At 45.6% G+C, this 24414-nt stretch overlaps 2 protein-coding genes across 3 annotated transcripts in view; one reads left to right on the forward strand and one right to left on the reverse strand.

Moving 5' to 3' along the window:
* Positions 1–8093, forward strand: part of LOC118941410 (cysteine-rich protein 1) — a 9104-nt gene extending 1011 nt beyond the window's left edge. The window contains exons 2-4 of one of the 2 annotated variants that reach the window (XM_036953921.2): positions 5611–5705; positions 6796–6850; positions 7709–8093. In XM_036953921.2, coding sequence (XP_036809816.1) covers positions 5611–5705; positions 6796–6850; positions 7709–7770 — 212 coding nt within the window. In that variant the 3' untranslated portion in view covers positions 7771–8093. Of the gene's footprint in view, positions 1–5610; positions 5706–6795; positions 6851–7705 lie in introns of both variants that reach the window. The other variant, XM_036953920.2, reaches the window with a different exon arrangement.
* A 7177-nt stretch (positions 8094–15270) lies between these two features.
* LOC110518314 (scavenger receptor cysteine-rich type 1 protein M130-like) lies at positions 15271–23852 on the reverse strand. The gene is made up of 6 exons (XM_090211802.1): positions 23831–23852; positions 18600–18883; positions 16889–17189; positions 15713–16033; positions 15521–15609; positions 15271–15405 (listed from the first exon to the last, which is right to left on the reverse strand). Exons 1-6 carry the CDS (start codon positions 23850–23852, stop codon positions 15271–15273), a joined length of 1152 nt encoding a protein of 383 aa, XP_090067928.1.
* Between the last annotated feature and the right edge of the window lie 562 nt (positions 23853–24414).

A 24414-nucleotide genomic window follows, 5' to 3' on the forward strand; every position in this document is an offset into this window, starting at 1 on the left:
CTGGCTTCCTTTCCTTCAGAGGCTGGGTTCCTATAGTCTAACCTGGCTTCCTTTCCTTCAGAGGCTGGGTTCCTATAATCTAACCTGGCTTCCTTTCCTTCAGAGGCTGGGTTCCTATAGTCTAACCTGGCTTCCTTTCCTTCAGAGGCTGGGTTCCTATAGTCTAACCTGGCTTCCTTTCCTTCAGAGGCTGGGTTCCTATAGTCTAACCTGGCTTCCTTTCCTTCAGAGGCTGGGTTCCTATAGTCTAACCTGGCTTCCTTTCCTTCAGAGGCTGGGTTCCTATAATCTAACCTGGCTTCCTTTCCTTCAGAGGCTGGGTTCCTATAGTCTAACCTGGCTTCCTTTCCTTCAGAGGCTGGGTTCCTATAGTCTAACCTGGCTTCCTTTCCTTCAGAGGCTGGGTTCCTATAGTCTAACCTGGCTTCCTTTCCTTCAGAGGCTGGGTTCCAATAGTCTCACCTGGCTTCCTTTCCTTCAGAGGCTGGGTTCCTATAGTCTAACCTGGCTTCCTTTCCTTCAGAGGCTGGGTTCCTATTTCACTGTAAGGTCTACTACACCTGTTGTATTCAGCATTTCACTGTAAGGTCTACTACACCTGTTGTATTCAGCTTTTCACTGTGAGGTCTATCTACACCAGTTGTATTCAGCATTTCACTGTAAGGTCTACTACACCTGTTGTATTCAGCATTTCACTGTGAGGTCTACTACACCTGTTGTATTCAGCATTTCACTGTAAGGTCTACTACACCTGTTTTATTCAGCATTTCACTGTAAGGTCTACTACACCTGTTGTATTCAGCATTTCAGTGTAAGGTCTACTACACCTGTTGTATTCAGCATTTCACTGTAAGGTCTACTACACCTGTTGTATTCAGCATTTCACTGTGAGGTCTACTACACCTGTTGTATTCAGCATTTCACTGTAAGGTCTACTACACCTGTTGTATTCAGCATTTCACTGTAAGGTCTACTACACCTGTTGTATTCAGCATTTCACTGTAAGGTCTACCACACCTGTTGTATTCAGCATTTCACTGTAAGGTCTACTACACCTGTTGTATTCAGCATTTCACTGTAAGGTCTACTACACCTGTTGTATTCAGCATTTCACTGTAAGGTCTACTACACCTGTTGTATTCAGCATTTCACTGTGAGGTCTACTACACCTGTTGTATTCAGCATTTCACTGTAAGGTCTACTACACCTGTTTTATTCAGCATTTCACTGTAAGGTCTACTACACCTGTTGTATTCAGCATTTCACTGTAAGGTCTACTACACCTGTTGTATTCAGCATTTCACTGTAAGGTCTACTACACCTGTTGTATTCAGCATTTCACTGTGAGGTCTACTACACCTGTTGTATTCAGCATTTCACTGTAAGATCTACTACACCTGTTGTATTCAGCATTTCACTGTGAGGTCTATCTACACCTGTTGTATTCAGCATTTCCCTGTGAGGTCTACTACACCTGTTGTATTCAGCATTTCACTGTAAGGTCTACTACACCTGTTGTATTCAGCATTTCACTGTAAGGTCTACTACACCTGTTGTATTCAGCATTTCCCTGTGAGGTCTACTACACCTGTTGTATTCAGCATTTCACTGTGAGGTCTATCTACACCTGTTGTATTCAGCATTTCACTGTGAGGTCTACTACACCTGTTGTATTCAGCATTTCACTGTGAGGTCTACTACACCTGTTGTATTCAGCATTTCACTGTGAGGTCTACTACACCTGTTGTATTCAGCATTTCACTGTAAGGTCTACTACACCTGTTCTATTCAGCATTTCACTGTGAGGTCTACTACACCTGTTGTATTCAGCATTTCACTGTGAGGTCTACTACACCTGTTGTATTCAGCATTTCACTGTAAGGTCTACTACACCTGTTGTATTCAGCATTTCACTGTGAGGTCTACTACACCTGTTGTATTCAGCATTTCACTGTGAGGTCTACTACACCTGTTGTATTCAGCATTTCACTGTCAGGTCTTCTACACCTGTTGTATTCAGTATTTCACTGTAAGATCTACTACACCTGTTGTATTCAGCATTTCACTGTGAGGTCTATCTACACCTGTTGTATTCAGCATTTCACTGTGAGGTCTACTACACCTGTTGTATTCAGCATTTCACTGTAAGGTCTACTACACCTGTTGTAGTCAGCATTTCACTGTGAGGTCTACTACACCTGTTGTATTCAGCATTTCCCTGTGAGGTCTACTACACCTGTTGTATTCAGCATTTCACTGTGAGGTCTACTACACCTGTTGTATTCAGCATTTCACTGTGAGGTCTACTACACCTGTTGTATTCAGCATTTCACTGTAAGGTCTACTACACCTGTTGTATTCAGCATTTCCCTGTGAGGTCTACTACACCTGTTGTATTCAGCATTTCACTGTGAGGTCTACTACACCTGTTGTATTCAGCATTTCACTGTACGGTCTACTACACCTGTTGTATTCTGCATTTCACTGTGAGGTCTACTACACCTGTTGTATTCAGCATTTCACTGTGAGGTCTACTACACCTGTTGTATTCAGCATTTCACTGTGAGGTCTACTACACCTGTTGTATTCAGCATTTCACTGTGAGGTCTACTACACCTGTTGTATTCAGCATTTCACTGTACGGTCTACTACACCTGTTGTATTCTGCATTTCACTGTGAGGTCTACTACACCTGTTGTATTCAGCATTTCACTGTGAGGTCTACTACACCTGTTGTATTCAGCATTTCACTGTGAGGTCTACTACACCTGTTGTATTCAGCATTTCACTGTGAGGTCTACTACACCTGTTGCATTCAGCATTTCACTGTGAGGTCTACTACACCTGTTGTATTCAGCATTTCACTGTGAGGTCTACTACACCTGTTGTATTCAGCATTTCACTGTGAGGTCTACTACACCTGTTGTATTCAGCATTTCACTGTGAGGTCTACTACACCTGTTGTATTCAGCATTTCACTGTGAGGTCTACTACACCTGTTGTATTCAGCATTTCACTGTGAGGTCTACTACACCTGTTGTATTCAGCATTTCACTGTGAGGTCTACTACACCTGTTGTATTCAGCATTTCACTGTGAGGTCTACTACACCTGTTGTATTCAGCATTTCACTGTGAGGTCTACTACACCTGTTGTATTCAGCATTTCACTGTGAGGTCTATCTACACCTGTTGTATTCAGCATTTCACTGTGAGGTCTATCTACACCTGTTGTATACAGCATTTCACTGTGAGGTCTACTACACCTGTTGTATTCAGCATTTCACTGTAAGGTCTACTACACCTGTTGTATTCAGCATTTCACTGTGAGGTCTACTACACCTGTTGTATTCAGCATTTCACTGTGAGGTCTACCTACACCTGTTGTATTCAGCATTTCACTGTAAGGTCTACTACATCTGTTGTATTCAGCATTTCACTGTGAGGTCTACTACACCTGTTGTATTCAGCATTTCACTGTGAGGTCTACTACACCTGTTGTATACAGCATTTCACTGTGAGGTCTATCTACACCTGTTGTATTCAGCATTTCACTGTGAGGTCTACCTACACCTGTTGTATTCAGCATTTCACTGTGAGGTCTACTACACCTGTTGTATTCAGCATTTCCCTGTGAGGTCTACTACACCTGTTGTATTCAGCATTTCACTGTGAGGTCTACTACACCTGTTGTATTCAGCATTTCACTGTAAGGTCTACTACACCTGTTGTATTCAGTATTTCACTGTAAGGTCTGCTACACCTGTTGTATTCAGTATTTCACTGTAAGGTCTGCTACACCTGTTGTATTCAGCATTTCACTGTGAGGTCTACTACACCTGTTGTATTCAGCATTTCACTGTAAGGTCTACTACACCTGTTGTATTCAGCATTTCACTGTGAGGTCTACTACACCTGTTGTATTCAGCATTTCACTGTAAGGTCTACTACACCTGTTGTATTCAGCATTTCACTGTAAGGTCTACTACACCTGTTGTATTCAGCATTTCACTGTAAGGTCTACTACACCTGTTGTATTCAGCATTTCACTGTAATGTCTACTACACCTGTTGTATTCAGCATTTCACTGTAAGGTCTACTACACCTGTTGTATTCAGCATTTCACTGTGAGGTCTACTACACCTGTTGTATTCAGCATTTCACTGTAACGTCTACTACACCTGTTGTATTCAGCATTTCACTGTGAGGTCTACTACACCTGTTGTATTCAGCATTTCACTGTGAGGTCTACTACACCTGTTGTATTCAGCATTTCACTGTAAGGTCTACTACACCTGTTGTATTCAGCATTTCACTGTGAGGTCTACTACACCTGTTGTATTCAGCATTTCACTGTGAGGTTTACTACACCTGTTGTATTCAGTATTTCACTGTAAGGTCTACTACACCTGTTGTATTCAGCATTTCACTGTAAGGTCTACTACACCTGTTGTATTCAGCATTTCACTGTGAGGTCTACTACACCTGTTGTATTCAGCATTTCACTGTAAGGTCTACTACACCTGTTGTATTCAGCATTTCACTGTAAGGTCTACTACACCTGTTGTATTCAGCATTTCACTGTGAGGTCTACTACACCTGTTGTATTCAGCATTTCACTGTAAGGTCTACTACACCTGTTGTATTCAGCATTTCACTGTAAGGTCTACTACACCTGTTGTATTCAGCATTTTCCTGTGAGGTCTACTACACCTGTTGTATTCAGCATTTCACTGTAAGGTCTACTACACCTGTTGTATTCAGCATTTCCCTGTGAGGTCTACTACACCTGTTGTATTTAGCATTTCACTGTAAGGTCTACTACACCTGTTGTAATCAGCATTTCACTGTAAGGTCTACTACACCTGTTGTATTCAGCATTTCCCTGTGAGGTCTACTACACCTGTTGTATTCAGCATTTCACTGTAAGGTCTACTACACCTGTTGTAATCAGCATTTCACTGTAAGGTCTACTACACCTGTTGTATTCAGCATTTCCCTGTGAGGTCTACTACACCTGTTGTATTCAGGTGACAAATACAATTTGATTTGATTACATTTTTTAGTTAATCCCTGGTATCCTCCAACCCCAAAGGTCCATGTCAGATATGTGACCTCTAACCCCTGGTATCCTCTAACCAGATTGGTCAATGACAGACATTTGACCTCTAACCCTTGGTATCCTCTCTCCCCATTGGTCCATGACAGACATTTGACCTCTAACCCCTGGTATCCTCTCTCCCCATTTGTCCATGACAGACATTTGACCTCTAACCCTTGGTATCCTCTCTCCCCATTGTTCCATAACAGACATTTGACCTCTAACCCTTGGTATCCTCTCTCCCCATTGGTCCATGATAGACATTTGACCTCTAACCCCTGGTATCCTCTCTCCCCATTTGTCCATGACAGACATCTGACCTCTAACCCTTGGTATCCTCTCTCCCCATTGGTCCATGACAGACATTTGACCTCTAACCCTTGGTATCCTCTCTCCCCATTGGTCCATGACATATATTTGACCTCTAACCCCTGGTATCCTCTAACCAGATTGGTCCATGACAGACATTTGACCTCTAACCCCTTGGTATCCTCTCTCCCCATTGGTCCAGGTGAGAAGAAGAGGTCATTGGGGAGGGACTACCACCCTCTGTGTCTGAAGTGTCAACTGTGTCAGAGACAGTTGACCCCGGGACAACATGCTGAGGTATGGAGAGAGAGGGATGGAGGGAAGAGGAGGAGGGAGAGAAGGGGGAGGGAGGAACGGAAGCTGAGAGGGAGGGGAGTATAGCGGAGGGGGGACACTTAGGACGGAGAGGGGAGAGAGAGTGAGTCAGGGAGAGGAGATAGGGTAGGGAAGGGGGAGTGAGAGTGAGTCAGGGAGATAAGGGGAGGGAAGAGAGGGAAGGGAAGGGGGAGTGAGAGTGAGTCAGGGAGAGGAGAGAGGGTAGGGAAGGGGGAGTGAGAGTGAGTCAGGGAGAGAAGGGGAGGGGAGAGAGGGAAGGGAAGGGGGAGTGAGAGTGAGTCAGGGAGAGAAGGGGAAGGGAGAGAGGGAAGGGAAGGGGGAGTGAGAGTGAGTCAGGGAGAGGAGAGAGGGAAGGGAAGGGGGAGTGAGAGTGAGTCAGGGAGAGGAGAGAGGGAAGGGAAGGGGGAGTGAGAGTGAGTCAGGGAGAGGAGAGAGGGGAGATAGGGAAGGGGGAGTGAGAGTGAGTCAGGGAGAGAAGGGGAGGGGAGAGAGGGAAGGGAAGTGGGAGAGAGGGAAGGGAAGGGAAGGGGGAGTGAGGGGGAGAGATGGAGAAGTGGAGGGAAAGATAGTGTCAACAGTGTCAGAGACAGCTGACCCCAGGACAACATGCTGAGGTACGAAGACAGGGGGAGGGAGGGAGTGAGGGAGGGAGTGAGGGAAGGTGGGAGTGAGGGAAGGAGTGAGGGAGTGAGGGAGTGAGGGAGGGAGTGAGGGAGGTGGGGAGGGAAAGACAGTGTCAACAGTGTCAGAGACAGCTGACCCCAGGACAACATGCTGAGGTACGAAGACAGGGGGGAGGGAGGGAGTGAGGGAGTGAGGGAGTGAGGGAGGTGGGGAGGGAAGGAGTGAGGGAGGTGGGGAGGGAGGTGGGGAGGGGGGGAGGGATTGAGGGAGGTGGGGAGGGAGGGAAGGAGTGAGGGAGGTGGGGAGGGAGGGAGGGAGGTGGGGAGGGGAGGGAGGGAAGTGGAGTGCAGAAGGAAGGTCTGTCTACATGTATGTGTGTATCTACGTATCTCATGAACTAAGATGTTTTCTGTGCTTTGTGTTTCAGCATGATGAGAAACCCTACTGCACCAACTGTTACATGAAGACGTTTGGTACCAGAGGTAGATACTGTGAGAAACCCTACTACACTAACTGATACATGAAGACGTTTGGTACCAGAGGTAGATACTGTGAGAAACCCTACTACACTAACTGATACATGTAGATGTTTGGTACCAGAGGTAGATACTGTGAGAAACCCTACTACACTAACTGATACATGAAGACGTTTGGTACCAGAGGTAGATACTGTGAGAAACCCTACTACACTAACTGATACATGTAGATGTTTGGTACCAGAGGTAGATACTGTGAGAAACCCTACTACACTAACTGATACATGTAGATGTTTGGTACCAGAGGTAGATACTGCTTGGTCACTACTTTGGCCAGTATTCCCTACATTGTTCACTACTTTGGCCAGTATTCCCTACATTGTTCACTACTTTGGCCAGTATTCCCTACATTGTACACTACTTTGGCCAGTATTCCCTACATTGTTCACTACTTTGGCCAGTATTCCCTACATTGTTCACTACTTTGGCCAGTATTCCCTACATTGTTCACTACTTTGGCCGGAGACTTGGTCAAAAGTAGTACACTAAATAGGGAACAGTGTGTCTGAGGATGGTATGTACAGCAAATATCTCATACATCTGTCTCTGTCTCTCTCTCTCTGTCTCTCTCTCTCTGTCTCTCTCTCTCTCTCTCTCTCTCTCTCTCTCTCTCTCTCTCTCTCTCTCTCTGTCTCTCTGTCTCTCTCTCTCTCTGTCTCTCTCTGTCTCTCTTTCTCTCTCTCTCTCTGTCTCTCTCTTTCTCTGTCTCTCTCTCTCTCTCTCTCTGTCTCTCTCTCTCTCTCTCTCTCTCTCTCTCTCTCTGTCTCTGTCTCTCTCTCTGTCTCCCTGTCTCTCTCTCAGCAGGTAACAGGAGAATGATGTCAAACTGTCACAGCTCAGCCTCCTCTTCCTCTTCCTCCTCCTAGGAACCAGTCTAACAAACCAAAAACCAACCAAAATACAACCTAATGAGAACTAACAGGCTATCAACAAGGATCTATGTTCAACAAACCTGACATTCAGCCATCAAGCCAATGACCAACCAACTAGACCCAACATTCAGCCAACCAACGTTTGACCAACCAAGAAATAACCAATAGACAACCAAGCTGACATTGAACAAACTACTATCCAACCAACAGACATCAGTCTCACTCTGAAAGATCCCCTCTATCAGTCAATCATAAAACACCATGATGTTGTGTTGAATGGAAACAACGGTTGTTCTTCAATAAAACAGAAGCTTCTACAGTCGTCTGGTTGTTAAACACAGAGTCACTTTAGGCATCAACACACATCCTACACTACACATGTACTGGAGTGGACACACATCCTACACTACACATGTACTGGAACACAGACACACATCCTACACTACACATGTACTGGAGTGGACACACATCCTACACTACACATGTACTGGAGTGGACACACATCCTACACTACACATGTACTGGAGTGGACACACATCCTACACTACACATGTACTGGAGTGGACACACATCCTACACTACACATGTACTGGAGTGGACACACATCCTACACTACACATGTACTGGTGGACACACATGCTACACTACACATGTACTGGTGGACACACATCCTACACTACACATGTACTGGAGTGGACACACATCCTACACTACACATGTACTGGAGTGGACACACATCCTACACTACACATGTACTGGAGTGGACACACATCCTACACTACACATGTACTGGAGTGGACAGACATCCTACACTACACATGTACTGGAGTGGACACACATTCTACACTACACATGTACTGGAGTGGACACACATCCTACACTACACATGTACTGGAGTGGACACACATCCTACACTACACATGTACTGGAGTGGACACACATCTTACACTACACATGTACTGGAGTGGACACACATCCTACACTACACATGTACTGGAGTGGACACACATCCTACACTACACATGTACTGGAGTGGACACACATCCTACACTACACATGTACTGGTGGACACACATCCTACACTACACATGTACTGGTGGACACACATCCTACACTACACATGTACTGGAGCACAGACACACATCCTACACTACACATGTACTGGAGTGGACACACATCCTACACTACACATGTACTGGAGTGGACACACATCCTACACTACACATGTACTGGAGTGGACACACATCCTACACTACACATGTACTGGTGGACACACATCCTACACTACACATGTACTGGAGTGGACACACATCCTACACTACACATGTACTGGAGTGGACACACATCCTACACTACACATGTACTGGAGTGGACACACATCCTACACTACACATGTACTGGAGTACACACACACACATCCTACACTACACATGTACTGGAGTGGACACACATCCTACACTACACATGTACTGGAGTGGACACACATCCTACACTACACATGTACTGGAGTGAACACACATCCTACACTACACATGTACTGGAGTACACAGACACACATCCTACACTACACATGTACTGGAGTGGACACACATCCTACACTACACATGTACTGGAGTACACAGACACACATCCTACACTACACATGTACTGGAGTACACAGACACACATCCTACACTACACATGTACTGGAGTGGACACACATCCTACCCTACACATGTACTGGAACACAGACACACATCCTACACTACACATGTACTGGAGTGGACACACATCCTACCCTACACATGTACTGGAACACAGACACACATCCTACACTACACATGTACTGGAGTGGACACACATCCTACACTACACATGTACTGGAGTGGGCACACATCCTACACTACATATGTACTGGAGTGGACACACATCCTACCCTACACATGTACTGGAACACAGACACACATCCTACACTACACATGTACTGGAGTGGACACACATCCTACCCTACACATGTACTGGAACACAGACACACATCCTACACTACACATGTACTGGAGTGGACACACATCCTACACTACACATGTACTGGAGTGGACACACATCCTACACTACACATGTACTGGAGTGGACACACATCCTACACTACACATGTACTGGAACACAGACACACATCCTACACTACACATGTACTGGAGTGGACACACATCCTACACTACACATGTACTGGAGTGGACACACATCCTACACTACACATGTACTGGAGTGGACACACATCCTACACTACACATGTACTGGAGTGGACACACATCCTACACTACACATGTACTGGAGTGGACACACATCCTACACTACACATGTACTGGAGTGGACACACGTCCTACACTACACATGTACTGGAGTGGACACACGTCCTACACTACACATGTACTGGAGTGGACACACATCCTACACTACACATGTACTGGAGTGGACACACATCCTACTCTACACATGTACTGGAGTACACAGACACACATCCTACACTACACATGTACTGGAGTGGACACACATTCTACACTACACATGTACTGGAGTGGACACACATCCTACACTACACATGTACTGGAGTGGACACACATCCTACACTACACATGTACTGGAGTGGACACACATCCTACATTACACATGTACTGGAGTACACAGACACACATCCTACACTACACATGTACTGGAGTACACAGACACACATCCTACACTACACATGTACTGGAGTACACAGACACACATCCTACACTACACATGTACTGGAGTACACAGACACACATCCTACACTACACATGTACTGGAGTGGACACACATCCTACACTACACATGTACTGGAGTGGACACACATCCTACACTACACACGTACTGGAGTGCACAGACACACATCCTACACTACACATGTACTGGAGTGGACACACATCCTACACTACACACGTACTGGAGTACACAGACACACATCCTACACTACACATGTACTGGAGTACACAGACACACATCCTACACTACACATGTACTGGAGTGGACACACATCCTACCCTACACATGTACTGGAACACAGACACACATCCTACACTACACATGTACTGGAGTGGACACACATCCTACCCTACACATGTACTGGAACACAGACACACATCCTACACTACACATGTACTGGAGTGGACACACATCCTACATTACACATGTACTGGAGTGGACACACATCCTGCACTACACATGTACTGGAGTGGACACACATCCTACACTACACATGTACTGGAGTGGACACACATCCTACACTACACATGAACTGGAGTGGACACACATCCTACACTACACATGTACTGGAGTGGACACACATCCTACACTACACATGTACTGGAGTGGACACACATCCTACACTACACATGTACTGGAGTGGACACACATCCTACACTACACATGTACTGGTGGACACACATCCTACACTACACATGTACTGGAGTGGACACACATCCTACACTACACATGTACTGGAGTGGACACACATCCTACACTACACATGTACTGGAGTGGACACACATCCTACACTACACATGTACTGGAGTGGACACATATCCTACACTACACATGTACTGGAGTGGACACACATCCTACACTACACATGTACTGGAGTGGAAACACATCCTACACTACACATGTACTGGAGTGGACACACATCCTACACTACACATGTACTGGAGTACACAGACACACATCCTACACTACACAGACTGCCACCAGAGTTCTGAACACACACACGGACACACACACACACACACACACACACACACACACACACACACACACACACACACACACACACACATACACACACACACACACACACATACACACACACACAGACACACACACACACACACACACTTAAGGATTTGCTATGGGGGTTTCAGCATGACAGTTAATCCAAGAGGGGAATCACACAGACTGATCTCAGTTAATTCATACTGTATGTTCTAGTCTGTCCAAGAGGGGAATCACACAGACTGATCTCAGTTAATTCATACTGTATGTTGTAGTCTGTCCAAGAGGGGAATCACACGGACTGATCTCAGTTAATTCATACTGTATGTTGTAGTCTGTCCAAGAGGGGAATCACACAGACTGATCTCAGTTAATTCATACTGTATGTTGTAGTCTGTCCAAGAGGGGAATCACACAGACTGATCTCAGTTAATTCATACTGTATGTTGTAGTCTGTCCAAGAGGGGAATCACACAGACTGATCTCAGTTAATTCATACTGTATGTTGTAGTCTGTCCAAGAGGGGAATCACACAGACTGATCTCAGTTAATTCATACTGTATGTTGTAGTCTGTCCAAGAGGGGAATCACACAGACTGATCTCAGTTAATTCATACTGTATGTTGTAGTCTGTCTAATAATTAAATCACACAGACTGATCTCAGTTAATTCATACTGTATGTTGTAGTCTGTCCAAGAGGGGAATCACACAGACTGATCTCAGTTAATTCATACTGTATGTTGTAGTCTGTCCAAGAGGGGAATCACACAGACTGATCTCAGTTAATTCATACTGTATGTTGTAGTCTGTCTAATAATTAAATCACACAGACTGATCTCAGTTAATTCATACTGTATGTTGTAGTCTGTCCAAGAGGGGAATCACACAGACTGATCTCAGTTAATTCATACTGTATGTTGTAGTTGTTGTAATTAAATCACACAAGACTGACAGCCTGTAATTTTATTAAAAACATTCAGTTGATTACATGGCAGTTTAGAGAGCAACATCAAAACAACAATCTAGATCATAATCAATATCATAACATTTATAATCAATAACATCATTATCTCTATACTACTAACAACATTATGAAGTAATCAACAACATAATTATCTCTATACTACTAACAACATAACACTAATCTACATCATAATTAATATCATAACGTTTATAATCAATAACATCATGAGAGGTAAACAACAACAAACCCCTTTATTAAAAAATGTTTCAAAATACAAAGAATGAATAGATGATTATAATAATACCTGGACTAATAATGGAAACACTTCAAGATAAAGAATCTAAGACACTAAATAAGATAAATAATCTAAGAGACACTAAATAAGATAAAGAATCTAAGAGACACTAAATAAGATGAAGAATCTAAGAGACACTAAATAAGATAAAGAATCTAAGAGACACTAAATAAGATAAAGAATCTAAGAGACACTAAATAAGATAAAGAATCTAAGAGACACTAAATAAGATAAAGAATCTAAGAGACACTAAATAAGATAAAGAATCTAAGAGACACTAAATTAGACAAAGAATCTAAGAGACACTAAATAAGATAAAGAATCTAAGAGACACTAAATAAGATAAATAATCTAAGAGACACTAAATAAGACAAAGAATCTAAGAGACACTAAATAAGATAAAGAATCTAACAGACACTAAATAAGATAAAGAATCTAAGAGACACTAAATAAGATAAAGAATCTAAGAGACACTAAATAAGACAAAGAATCTAAGAGACACTAAATAAGATAAAGAATCTAACAGACACTAAATAAGATAAATAATCTAAGAGACACTAAATAAGACAAAGAATCTAAGAGACACTAAATAAGATAAAGAATCTAAGAGACACTAAATAAGATAAAGATTCTAAGAGACACTAAATAAGATAAAGAATATAAGAGACACTAAATAAGATAAATAATCTAAGAGACACTAAATAAGATAAAGAATCTAAGAGACACTAAATAAGACAAAAAAATAAAGATAAGAAGCAATACTGGAACATGAAACAGACGTAATTGAGCTGCTCTCTTAAAATAATTAAAAACCGATTGTTACCAAAATCCCATGTTAACAAAACCCCCTGTTACCCAAACAATATGTTCCACCCAAACCCCATGTTCCCCAAAACCCCATGTTAACCAAAACCCCATGTTACCCAAACAATATGTTCCCCCCAAACCCCATGTTCCCCAAAACCCCATGTTACCCAAAACCCCATGTTACCCAAACAATATGTTCCCACCAAACCCCATGTTCCCCAAAACCCCATGTTACCCAAACCCCATGTTCCCCAAAACCCCATGTTACCGAAAAACCCCATGTTACCCAAAACCCCATGTTACCGAAACCCCATGTTACCCCAAACCCCATGTTACCCAAAACCCCATGTTACCCAAAACCCCATGTTACCGAAACCCCATGTTACCCCAAACCCCATGTTACCCAAACCCCATGTTACCAAAACCCCATGTTCCCCCAAACCCCTTGTTACCCAAACCCCATGTTTCCCCAAATCCCATTTTTCCCAAAACCACATGTTACCCAAACCCCATGTTACCCAAACAATATGTTCCCCCAAACCCCATGTTCCCCCAAAACCCCATGTTACCCCAAACCCCATGTTACCCAAAACCCCATGTTACCCAGAACCCCATGTTACCCAGAACCCCATGTTCCCCCAAAACCACATGTTACCCAAAACCTCATGTTACCAAAACCCCATGTTACCAAAACCCCATGTTACCAAAACCCCATGTTACCCAAACCCCCATGTTACCCAAAACCCCATGTTACCAAAACCCCATGTTACCCAAACCCCATGTTACCCAAAACCCCATTTTACCAAAACCCCATGTTACCCAGAACCCCATGTTACCCAAAACCCCATGTTACCCAGAACCCCATGTTACCCAAAACCCCATGTTACCCAGAACCCCATGTTACCCAAAACCCCATGTTACCCAGAACCCCATGTTACCCAAAACCCCATGTTACCCAAAACCCCATGTTACCCAAAACCCCATGTTACCCAGAACCCCATGTTACCCAAAACCCCATGTTACCCAGAACCCCATGTTACCCAAAACCCCATGTTACCCAAAACCCCATGTTACCCAAACCCCATGTTACCCAAAACCCCATGTTACCCAAAACCCCATGTTACCAAAACCACCTGTTACCCAAATCCCCATGTTACCCAAAACCCCATGTTACCCAAACCCCATGTTACCCAAACCCCATGTTACCCAGAACCCCATGTTACCCAAAACCCCATGTTACCCAAAACCCATGTTACCAAAACCCCATTTTACCCAAACCCCATGTTACCCAAAACCCCATGTTACCCAAAACCCATGTTACCAAAACCCCATTTTACCCAAACCCCATGTTACCCAAAACCCCATGTTACCCAAACCCCATGTTACCCAAAACCCCATGTTACCCAAAACCCCATGTTACCCAGAACCCCATGTTTCTCTGGTGGTAAAAACCAAACTAAATGAATAATGGTGGTTGCAGTCACTCCTTTTAGATTTCTTCCAAGGTTCTAGAAAGAGAAACTAAGTCTGAACTTGTTATTAAAATTAGAACCACTTCAGGTTTGTCACCACATTTTAAACACCAGTCCACTGTTGACCATCGATTTAAAACACAAAACTGATCTAAGATCAGCATGTAGGGTCAGCTTCATTCTACTCCTACTCCGTCCCCTGGGCTGCTCTCTCCTGTCCCGGTCCAGCTTCAGCTCTGGAGCTCAGAGAGACCGTCTCCATGGCATTGACATAAAGATCCATGCTGCTCACCCTGTTCAGTCTCTTCTGCCTCCTGGTGGGCTAGGGAGACACAGCACCAACAGTCAGACATTTACTCTCTAGTATCTCCATTCTCTCCCCCTCACCCTCTCCCTCTAGTTTAAATGACTTGTAACATCTGAGTAAATGTCTTTACCTTGTAGTACAGGTAGGAGGTGGTGATGGATGTCAGTAGGATCAGCAGCACTACAACGTGTCTGATGATGAAGGCTGGCAGAGGAGAGGCTGCAAACAGAAACACCTTTGATGAGGGGACTGATCATCATCACATAGATCTGTGGGAAATCTGTCAATGACAAAGTTATAAGTCTGGTTCATGTTCAGTTACCTGTGATGGCGAGGGAGAGGAGTTCACTCTCAGAGGAGAAGTTATGAGAGAAAACATAATTCTCATAAACACAGATGTAGTTCCCTTGGTGGGAGTCATCTGCAGCAGGGAAGAGGAAGGCAGCAGAGTGATTGACAGCTGGCTGGGTCTGGGTTCTGTTGGAGCCGGTGAACGTGAGGAGGAAGGAGCCTCCTGGGTACTGTGGCTGAGTGGAGCAGGTGATGGTGAAGTTGTAGCCCCTGAACATCTCGGGCCCCTGGTGGCACCTGGAGACCCCTCCCATTGGGTCAGTCAGGAAGATATCAGGCTGGACCAGGAGATCTGTAACAATAAAAGAGAACAAGAAAAATCTCTTCAACTAGTTTCCTATAGATATGACAACAACATCAGCATGTAACAGTGCCAGCCACCCTCCCTCACAGGGCAACATGAGTAGTGGGCCTACAGTCACTGAGACAACATATGTTGATATCAGGCTGAAGCAGGACATCTGGAACAAGAGGAGAGAAAAATAAAACGTAGCTCCTCAACTACTTTCCTCATTTAGATATGACAATAATATGACATGTGACAGTGGTAGTGAGTAGAGACGTTCACTGAGATAACACTCAAACACAAAAGCATTCTGGGATATGTAAGTTGTATTTGATTCCTACTTGACTGAGTGATCTATTTAGTAAAGCAGACTGACAAGTTAAACAGTCATCATGAGAGGTGCAGAGGGAGTTGTATGAATGAAGGAAATCAGTTGAATATAATTATAAAATGTTGTTATTACCTGAGCAGATCACTGTGAGTTCAGGAAGGAGATCATACGTTCTGCTACACTCCCTCAGTGAAGACTCAGACCCAGAACAGGAAACTCTAATCCCTTTAGTGGTGTTTCCAGGTAGTGCTGAAACAGTGGAGCCACAACCCAACTGTCTACACACTACTGCAGCTACATCCTCTTGGTTCTTGACAGCTCCCACAATCCTCCACTCTCTCTGGTAGTACGACTCCACTCCACCAGCACAGCGACTGCCTCCTCCCACCAGCCTCACATCATCAGGCTCTGAGAAAAGAAAAGAGAGAGACAGTAATCTTACAATTTTCTCACTAAACACACCTATATTGTCTCATATTCTTCACTCCAGGTGAGAAACAATGTTGATTGAGTGACAAACTGTTTCTTACCTGAGCAGGTGAGTCCAACAGCATTACCAGGTAGGCAGGTGTTGTGTTTTCTGTCTGAGGTGTCACAGTCCAGGAGAAGGGACTCTTTGCCTTTACACTGGAACTCTTTATCCCAGGTCTGACCCTCACCTTCTCCATAGAGCCCCCCCTGTAGAGATGCAGGAGCCCCACAGCCAAGCTCCACACAGACTACCTCTGCATCCTGCCGGTCAAAGTCAGCTTCACACACTGAGGCCCAGGACTGATTGGACTTCACCTCCACTCTCCCAGAGCAGAGACCAGCTCCATCCACAAGCCGCACAGAGTCTGGAGAAAAAGAGTTGGTTGAACATTCAATCAGTTTTGTTGATGACACTGTCAAGGACTAAACACAAATATGTTGGATAAAAGATAGTAGTTTGCTATGTTTGATACTGTAAGAGGTAGAAATGGGTTCTTAGTCACTCAGGATAGGGTTGGGAATAATGCAGGCAGGAGACAGGAATAAGTTCACTTCACTTTATAGAAAATAAACAGCTGGACATCCATCAGGCAGCTTCACTTCAGTACCATCTGCTCTACAAGGTCTGATGCTGTATGTCAGGGTCAGGCTGGGCCAAGAGTAGAAAAGGTTACTGGTTATTATGACCTCACTGGTGAGAACTCAGTGATAATAATAAATTTTATCTCTCCCATATCTTCCTCTTCCTCTCCTCCTCCCTCATTCTCTCTTTGTGACAGTGGTAGTGAGTTGAGACGTTCACTGAGGTAACACTCAAATACAAAGCATTCTGGGATATTTAAGTTGTATTTGATTCCTACTTGACTGAGTGATCTATTTAGTAAAGCAGACTGACAAGTTAAACAGTCATCATGAGAGGTGCAGAGGAAGTTGTATGAATGAAGGAAATCAGTTGAATATAATTATAATATGTTGATATTTCCTGAGCAGATCACTGTGAGTCCAGGAAGGAGATATAATACATGGACAAAAGTATGTGGAACTCAGCAGTGAGTTTTACAACAGAGGATTATTTTAATGCTCTACGTGGTTCAACACTCGGCGGTCCGTTCTGTGAGCTTGTGTTGTCTACCACTTCACGGCTGTGCCGTTGTTGCTCCGAGATTTTCCACGTTGAAATTCACTGACATCTTCAGTAAGGACAGTTTTCTGCCGATGTTTGTCTATGGAGATTACATGGCTGTGTGCTTAATTTTAGACACTTGTCAGCAACAGGTGTGACTGAAATAGCCGAATCCACTGAAGTCAACATACTGTTGGCAATATAGTGTATCTTGTTATTACCTGAGCAGATCACTGTGAGTCCAGGAAGGAGATCATAACTTCTCCAACACTCCCTCAGTGAAGACACAGACCCAGGACATCTAACTCCAAACCCTCTAGTGGTGTTTCCAGGTAGTGCTGAAACAGTGGAACCACAACCCATCTGTCTACACACAACTGCAGCTACATCCCTCTGGTCCCTGACATCAGCTCCCACAATCCTCCACTCTCCCTGGTCGTACCACTCCACTCCACCAGCACAGCGACTGCCTCCTCCCACCAGCCTCACATCATCAGGCTCTGAGAAAAGAAAAGAAAGAGACAGTAATCTTACTATTTTTTCACTAAAACACACCTATATTGTCTCTCGTATTCTTCACTCCAGGTGAGAAACAATGTTGATTGAGTGACAAACTGTTTCTTACCTGAGCAGGTGAGTCCAACAGCATTACCAGGTGGGCAGGTGTTGTTCTCTCTGTCTGAGGTGTCACAGTCCAGGAGAAGGGACTCATTACCTTTACACTGGAACTCTTTATCCCAGGTCTGACCCTCACCTTCTCCATAGAGCCCCCCCTGTAGAGCTGCAGGAGCCCCACAGCCAAGCTCCCTACAGACTACCTCTGCATCCTGCCGGTCAAAGTCAGCTTCACACACTGAGGCCCAGGACTGATTGGACTTCACCTCCACTCTCCCAGAGCAGAGACCAGCTCCATCCACAAGCCGCACAGACTCTGGAGAAAAAGAGTTGGTTGAACATTCAATCAGTTTTGTTGATGACACTGTCAAGGACTAAACACAAATATGTTGGATAAAAGATAGTAGTTTGCTATGTTTGATACTGTAAGAGGTAGAAATGGGTTCTTAGTCACTCAGGATCGGGTTGGGAATAATGCAGGCAGGAGACAGGAATAAGTTCACTTCACTTTATAGAAAATAAACAGCTGGACATCCATCAGGCAGCTTCACTTCAGTACCATCTGAACTACAATGATCTGCCCATGAACATCTCCCATAAACCAATATGACTAACACAAATATAATGTTTAAATACATCTGACATCTCTCCCTCTATTTAAATGAATTAAAAACACATAAAACATGATACATGGTAATATTGTATAATGTATAAATAAATCTCTCAATATGACCAGTCTCTTACCTGAACAGGTCACATGACGATAATATCCACCATAACAGACATCAGGTTCTTCTATGATTTCACACTGTCTAAAAGAAGACTCATGTCCCCTACAAATACTAAATAGTCTGACTCCTCTTCTTCCATCTTCAATCAGAGGTCCTCTAGATTCAGCTACAGGATTCCCACAGTCCAGCTCTCTACACACAACCTTAATCTCTCTCATTATGCTCCACCACTCAGTACATAGACCTGTCCATTCTCCTCTGTAGAAGACTTCCACTGTCCCAGAACAGGAAGTGGTTCCATCCACCAGTCTGACTGGTGAGAGTTCAGCTGTAAACAGCAGAGAGGAAAACACAGTGGTGAGGACAGATGATGACAGTGATTCTGTTATTCTAACAGCAGTAATGCTTTGTGGTTGACAAGTATTAGTAGTTCCATAAAACACTACTTGTTATTGGGGTTTAGAATGGTTTGTATGGACACATGAATTTCTCCATGTGGGATAATAAAGTTGACTAATACTGAACTGCTATAATCACTGTAGATTTATACTCTACCTACCTGGTGGACTGACACTTTGAGCCTGGAGATCTGAGGAGAAAGAGAGCGACAGAGGAGAAAGAGACAGAGAGATAGATAGAAACAAAGGAGAAAGGGAAGAGAGAGACAGAGGTTAAATGAACATCAACATGACCTTTCATGATGTGATGGCGAAGACAGGCTTATCGTTGGTATGGTGCAACAACACCCATGTGTACATACACTATATATACAAAAGTATGTGGACACCCCTTCAAATGAGTGGATTCTAGTTCAGCCACTCTCCATCCTGACAGATGTAAAAAATCAAGCACTCAGCCATGCAATCTCCATAGACAAACATTTGCAGTAGTATGTACTTAATGAAGAGCTCAGTGACTTTCCCCTCTCTTCTCCCCCTCTACACTTCTCTTCTCCTCCCCTCTCTTCTCCTCTTCTCCCCCTCTCTTCTCCAGTCTATTCTCCTCTTCTCCCCCTCTCCTCTACTCTTCTCCCCTCTCCACTCCTCTTCTCCCATTCCTCTTATCCCCCTCTCCTCTTCTCCCCCTTCTATCCCGCTCTTCCCCCACTTCTCCCCCTTTCTTCTCCTCTTCTCCTCCTCTCTTCTTCCCCCACTTCTCCCCCTTTCTTCTCCTCTTCTCCTCCTCTCTTCTTCCCCCACTTCTCCCCCTTTCTTCTCCTCTTCTCCTCCTCTCTTCTTCCCCCTCTTCTCCCCCTCTCCTCTTCTCTCCCTCTCTTCTCCTCCCCTCCCCCTCTTCTCTTCTCCACATCTCTTCTCCTCTTCTGACCCTTTATTCTCCCCTTCTGCTGCCCCCCCTCTTCTCCTCTTCTCCCCACTCGCCTTATCTCCCGCTCACTTCTCTTCTCCCCCTCTTCTTCTCCTCATCTCCCCCTTTCTTCTCCTCTTCTCCCCTCCCCTCTCCTCTCCATTTCATTTTGGTTTTCATCAACCTCAGACTTAAATATCAGTGTTCCAAGAACCTCCACCAGGGGAATTGTAGACTCCTCAAATGGTCCACCACCTTCTCCCAAACTGCCTTCTCATACAAACCAATAAAGACATGGAATGGTCTCACCTCAACATGGATCTAGTCCAATCAGACGTGTCTCACCTAAACATGGATCTAGTCCAATCAGACGTGTCTCACCTCAACATGGATCTAGTCCAATCAGACGTGTCTCACCTCAACATGGATCTAGTCCAATCACAAGTGTCTCACCTCAACATGGATCTAGTCCAATCAGACGTGTCTCACCTCAACATGGATCTAGTCCAATCAGACGTGTCTCACCTCAACATGGATCTAGTCCAATCAGACGTGTCTCACCTCAACATGGATCTAGTCCAATCACACGTGTCTCACCTCAACATGGATCTAGTCCAATCAGACGTGTCTCACATCAACATGGATCTAGTCCAATCAGATGTGTCTCACATCAACATGGATCTAGTCCAATCAGACGTGTCTCACATCAACATGGATCTAGTCCAATCAGACGTGTCTCACCTCAACATAGATCTAGTCCAATCAGACGTGTTCACACTGATATTGATCTAATAGGCAACAGTGATTTTTTTTAATGACAGAATAAACACATTACATTTCAATAGGTTGAATAACTTATCTCTGTACACTATTCTGATTAGATACTATTTAATGCTGAGTTTGGACACAGGTTTTTATAGGAACACTAAGGCACCTGGACCACATATTGAGATGTGCCTTCAGTTAAGTAAATCAGTTGTTACATAAGGTGACAGTTGTAGGTGTCACGACTTCCGCCGAAGTCGGTCCCTGTCCTTGTTCTGGCGGTGAAGAAGGATGGCGGTCTGCGCCCGTGCATTGACTATCAAGGTATCAACCAAATCACTGTGAGGTACCTGCTGCCTCTCATAGCCAGTGTGATAGAGTCAATGCACGGGGCTTCTTCACAAAATTGGATCTCAGGAGCGTTTACAACCTGGTGAGTATCCGGGAGGGGGACGAGTGGAAGACGGCATTTAGTACCACCTCAGGGCACTATGAGTACCTCGTCATGCCGTACAGGTTGATGAATGCTCCATCAGTCTTCCAGGCCTTTGTAGACAAGATTTTCCAGGACCTGCACGGGCAGGGTGTAGTGGTGTATATCAATGACATTCTGATGTACTCCGCTACACGCGCCGAGCATGTGTCCCTGGTGTGCAGGGTGCTTGGTCGTCTGTTGGAGCATGACTTATACGTCAAGGCTGAGAAATGTCTGTTCTTCTAACAGTCTGTCTCCTTCTAGGGTACCGCTTTTCCACTTCAGGGGTGGAGATGGAGAGTGACTGCATTTCCACTTCAGGGGTGGAGATGGAGAGTGACTGCATTTCAGCTGTGTGTAATTGGCTGACTCCCACCCCGGTAAAGGAAGTGCAGCGGTTTCTATGGTTTCAACTACTACCGGAAGTTTATCCAGGGCTTTGGTCAGGTAGCCAACTACTACCGGAGGTTTATCCAGGGCTTTAATAGGGTAGCCAACTACTACCGGAGGTTTATCCGGGGCTTTGGTCAGGTAGCGACTCACATTACCTCACTGCTGAAGGGGGGACCGGTGCGACTGCAGTGGACGGCTGAGGCGGACAGGGCTTTTGGTCACCTGAGGGCTCTGTTTACCTCGGCTCCCCTGCTGGCTCATCCGGATCTGGGATAGGAGCCGTGCTCCCTCAGCGCTCGGGTATGCCACTAAAGGTCCGCACCTGTGCTTTCTTTTCTAAGAAGCTCAGCCCGGCGGAGCAAAACTATGATGTGGGGGACCGGGAGCTGTTGGCTGTTGTCAAGGCTCTGAAGGCGTGGAGACATTGGCTTGAGGGGGCTAAACACCCTTTTCCCATCTGGACTGACCACCGCAATCTGGAGTACATCCGGGCAGCGAGGAGACTGAACCCTCGCCAGGCAAGGTGGAGACTGAACCCTCGCCAGGCAAGGTGGAGACTGAACCCTCGCCAGGCAAGGTGGAGACTGAACCCTCGCCAGACAAGGTGGAGACTGAACCCTCGTCAGGCAAGGTGGAGACTGAACCCTCGCCAGGCAAGGTGGAGACTGAACCCTCGCCAGGCAAGGTGGAGACTGAACCCTCGCCAGGCAAGGTGGAGACTGAACCCTCGCCAGGCAAGGTGGAGACTGAACCCTCGCTAGGCAAGGTGGAGACTGAACCCTCGCCAGGCAAGGTGGAGACTGAACCCTCGCCAGGCAAGGTGGGCCATGTTGTTTTTACCCTTTTTGTTTTCACCGTCCTACAGACCAGGTTCCCAGAACGCTAAGGCAGATGCACTGTCCTACAGACCAGGTTCCCAGAACGCTAAGGCAGACGCACTATCCTACAGACCAGGTTCCCAGAACGCTAAGGCAGATGCACTGCCCTACAGACCAGGTTCCCAGAACGCTAAGGCAGACGCACTGTCCTACAGACCAGGTTCCCAGAACGCTAAGGCAGACGCACTGTCCTACAGACCAGGTTCCCAGAACGCTAAAGCAGACGCACTGTCCTACAGACCAGGTTCCCAGAACGCTAAGGCAGATGCACTGTCTCGGATGTATAACACAGAGGAGCGGTCCATAGATCACACTCCCGAACTTCCGGCCTCTTGCTTGGTGGCACCGGTAGTGTGGGAGCTGGACGCAAGACATCGAGCGGGCGTTACGTACAGAGCCCACTCCCCTCCACCTGCCCAGAGGGACGTTACAGCCCTTACCCATTCCACAACGACCGTGGTCGCACCTTTCTGTGGACTTCCTCAAGGATCTTCCTCCCTCACGATCCTGGTCGTTGTGGATCGGTTCTCTAAGTCCTGCGGTCTCCTTCCTTTTCCCGGTCTCCCTACCGCCCTACAGACTGAGGAGGCCCTGTTTACACATCTCTTATGGGCACTATGGGGTGCCAGAGGATATAGTGTCTGATCGAGGTCCCCAGTTCACGTCAAGGGTCTGTTGGGCAATCATGGAACGTCTGGGGCCTCGGTCAGCCTTACCTCTGGTTTTCCCCTCCGCCATCGGGTTTTCACCTCCGCCACCGCAGTGAGGCCCCGGTCTGGCTCTCGACCCGAAACCTGCCCCTCCGCCTGCCCTGCCGGAAGCTGGGCCCGCGGATTGTGGGGCCATTCAAAGTCCTGAGGAGAGTGAACAAGGTTTGCTACAGGTTACATCTTCCCCCCCGATTACCGTATTAACCCCTCGTTCCATGTGTCTCTCCTCAGGCCGGTGGTGGCTGGTCCACTCCAGGAGTCTGAGTTGCAGGTGGTTCCTCCGCCCCCTCTGGACATCGAGGGGGCTCCGGTGTATGCTTTTTGAGCCATACTGGACTCGAGGCGTCGGGCGAAAGTCCTTCAGTACCTTGTGGAGTGGGAGAGGTACGGTCCGGAGGAGAGATGGTGGAGGACGTTTTGGACCCTTCGTTGCTGCGGGAGTTCCACCGTCTCCATCCGGATCGCCCTGCACATCAAGGGGGGGTACAGTTACAACTTCCGCAGAAGTCGGTCCCGCTCCTTGTTCGGGCAGCGACGTCAACGGCCTTCTAGCCTTCGCCGATCCACTTTTCATTTTCCATTTGTTTTGT

Source organism: Oncorhynchus mykiss, chromosome 19 (assembly GCF_057628025.1).
Source record: "Oncorhynchus mykiss isolate SJ-2025 chromosome 19, ASM5762802v1, whole genome shotgun sequence".
Classification (NCBI taxonomy): domain Eukaryota; kingdom Metazoa; phylum Chordata; class Actinopteri; order Salmoniformes; family Salmonidae; genus Oncorhynchus; species Oncorhynchus mykiss.

What these genes read in the sequence shown, in the direction of transcription:
- LOC110518314 (XM_090211802.1), bottom strand. Translation starts at nt 23,852, where the DNA reads ATGGCGGAGGGGAAAACCAGAG. An exon ending in ACACCTGCCCACCTGGTAAT is followed by an intron (nt 17,190 to 18,599) that starts GCTGTTGGACTC and finishes TCTCCAGACTCT; the next exon opens with GTGCGGCTTGTGGATGGAGC. An exon ending in CCTCCTACCTGTACTACAAG is followed by an intron (nt 15,406 to 15,520) that starts GTAAAGACATTT and finishes GTGTCTCCCTAG; the next exon opens with CCCACCAGGAGGCAGAAGAG.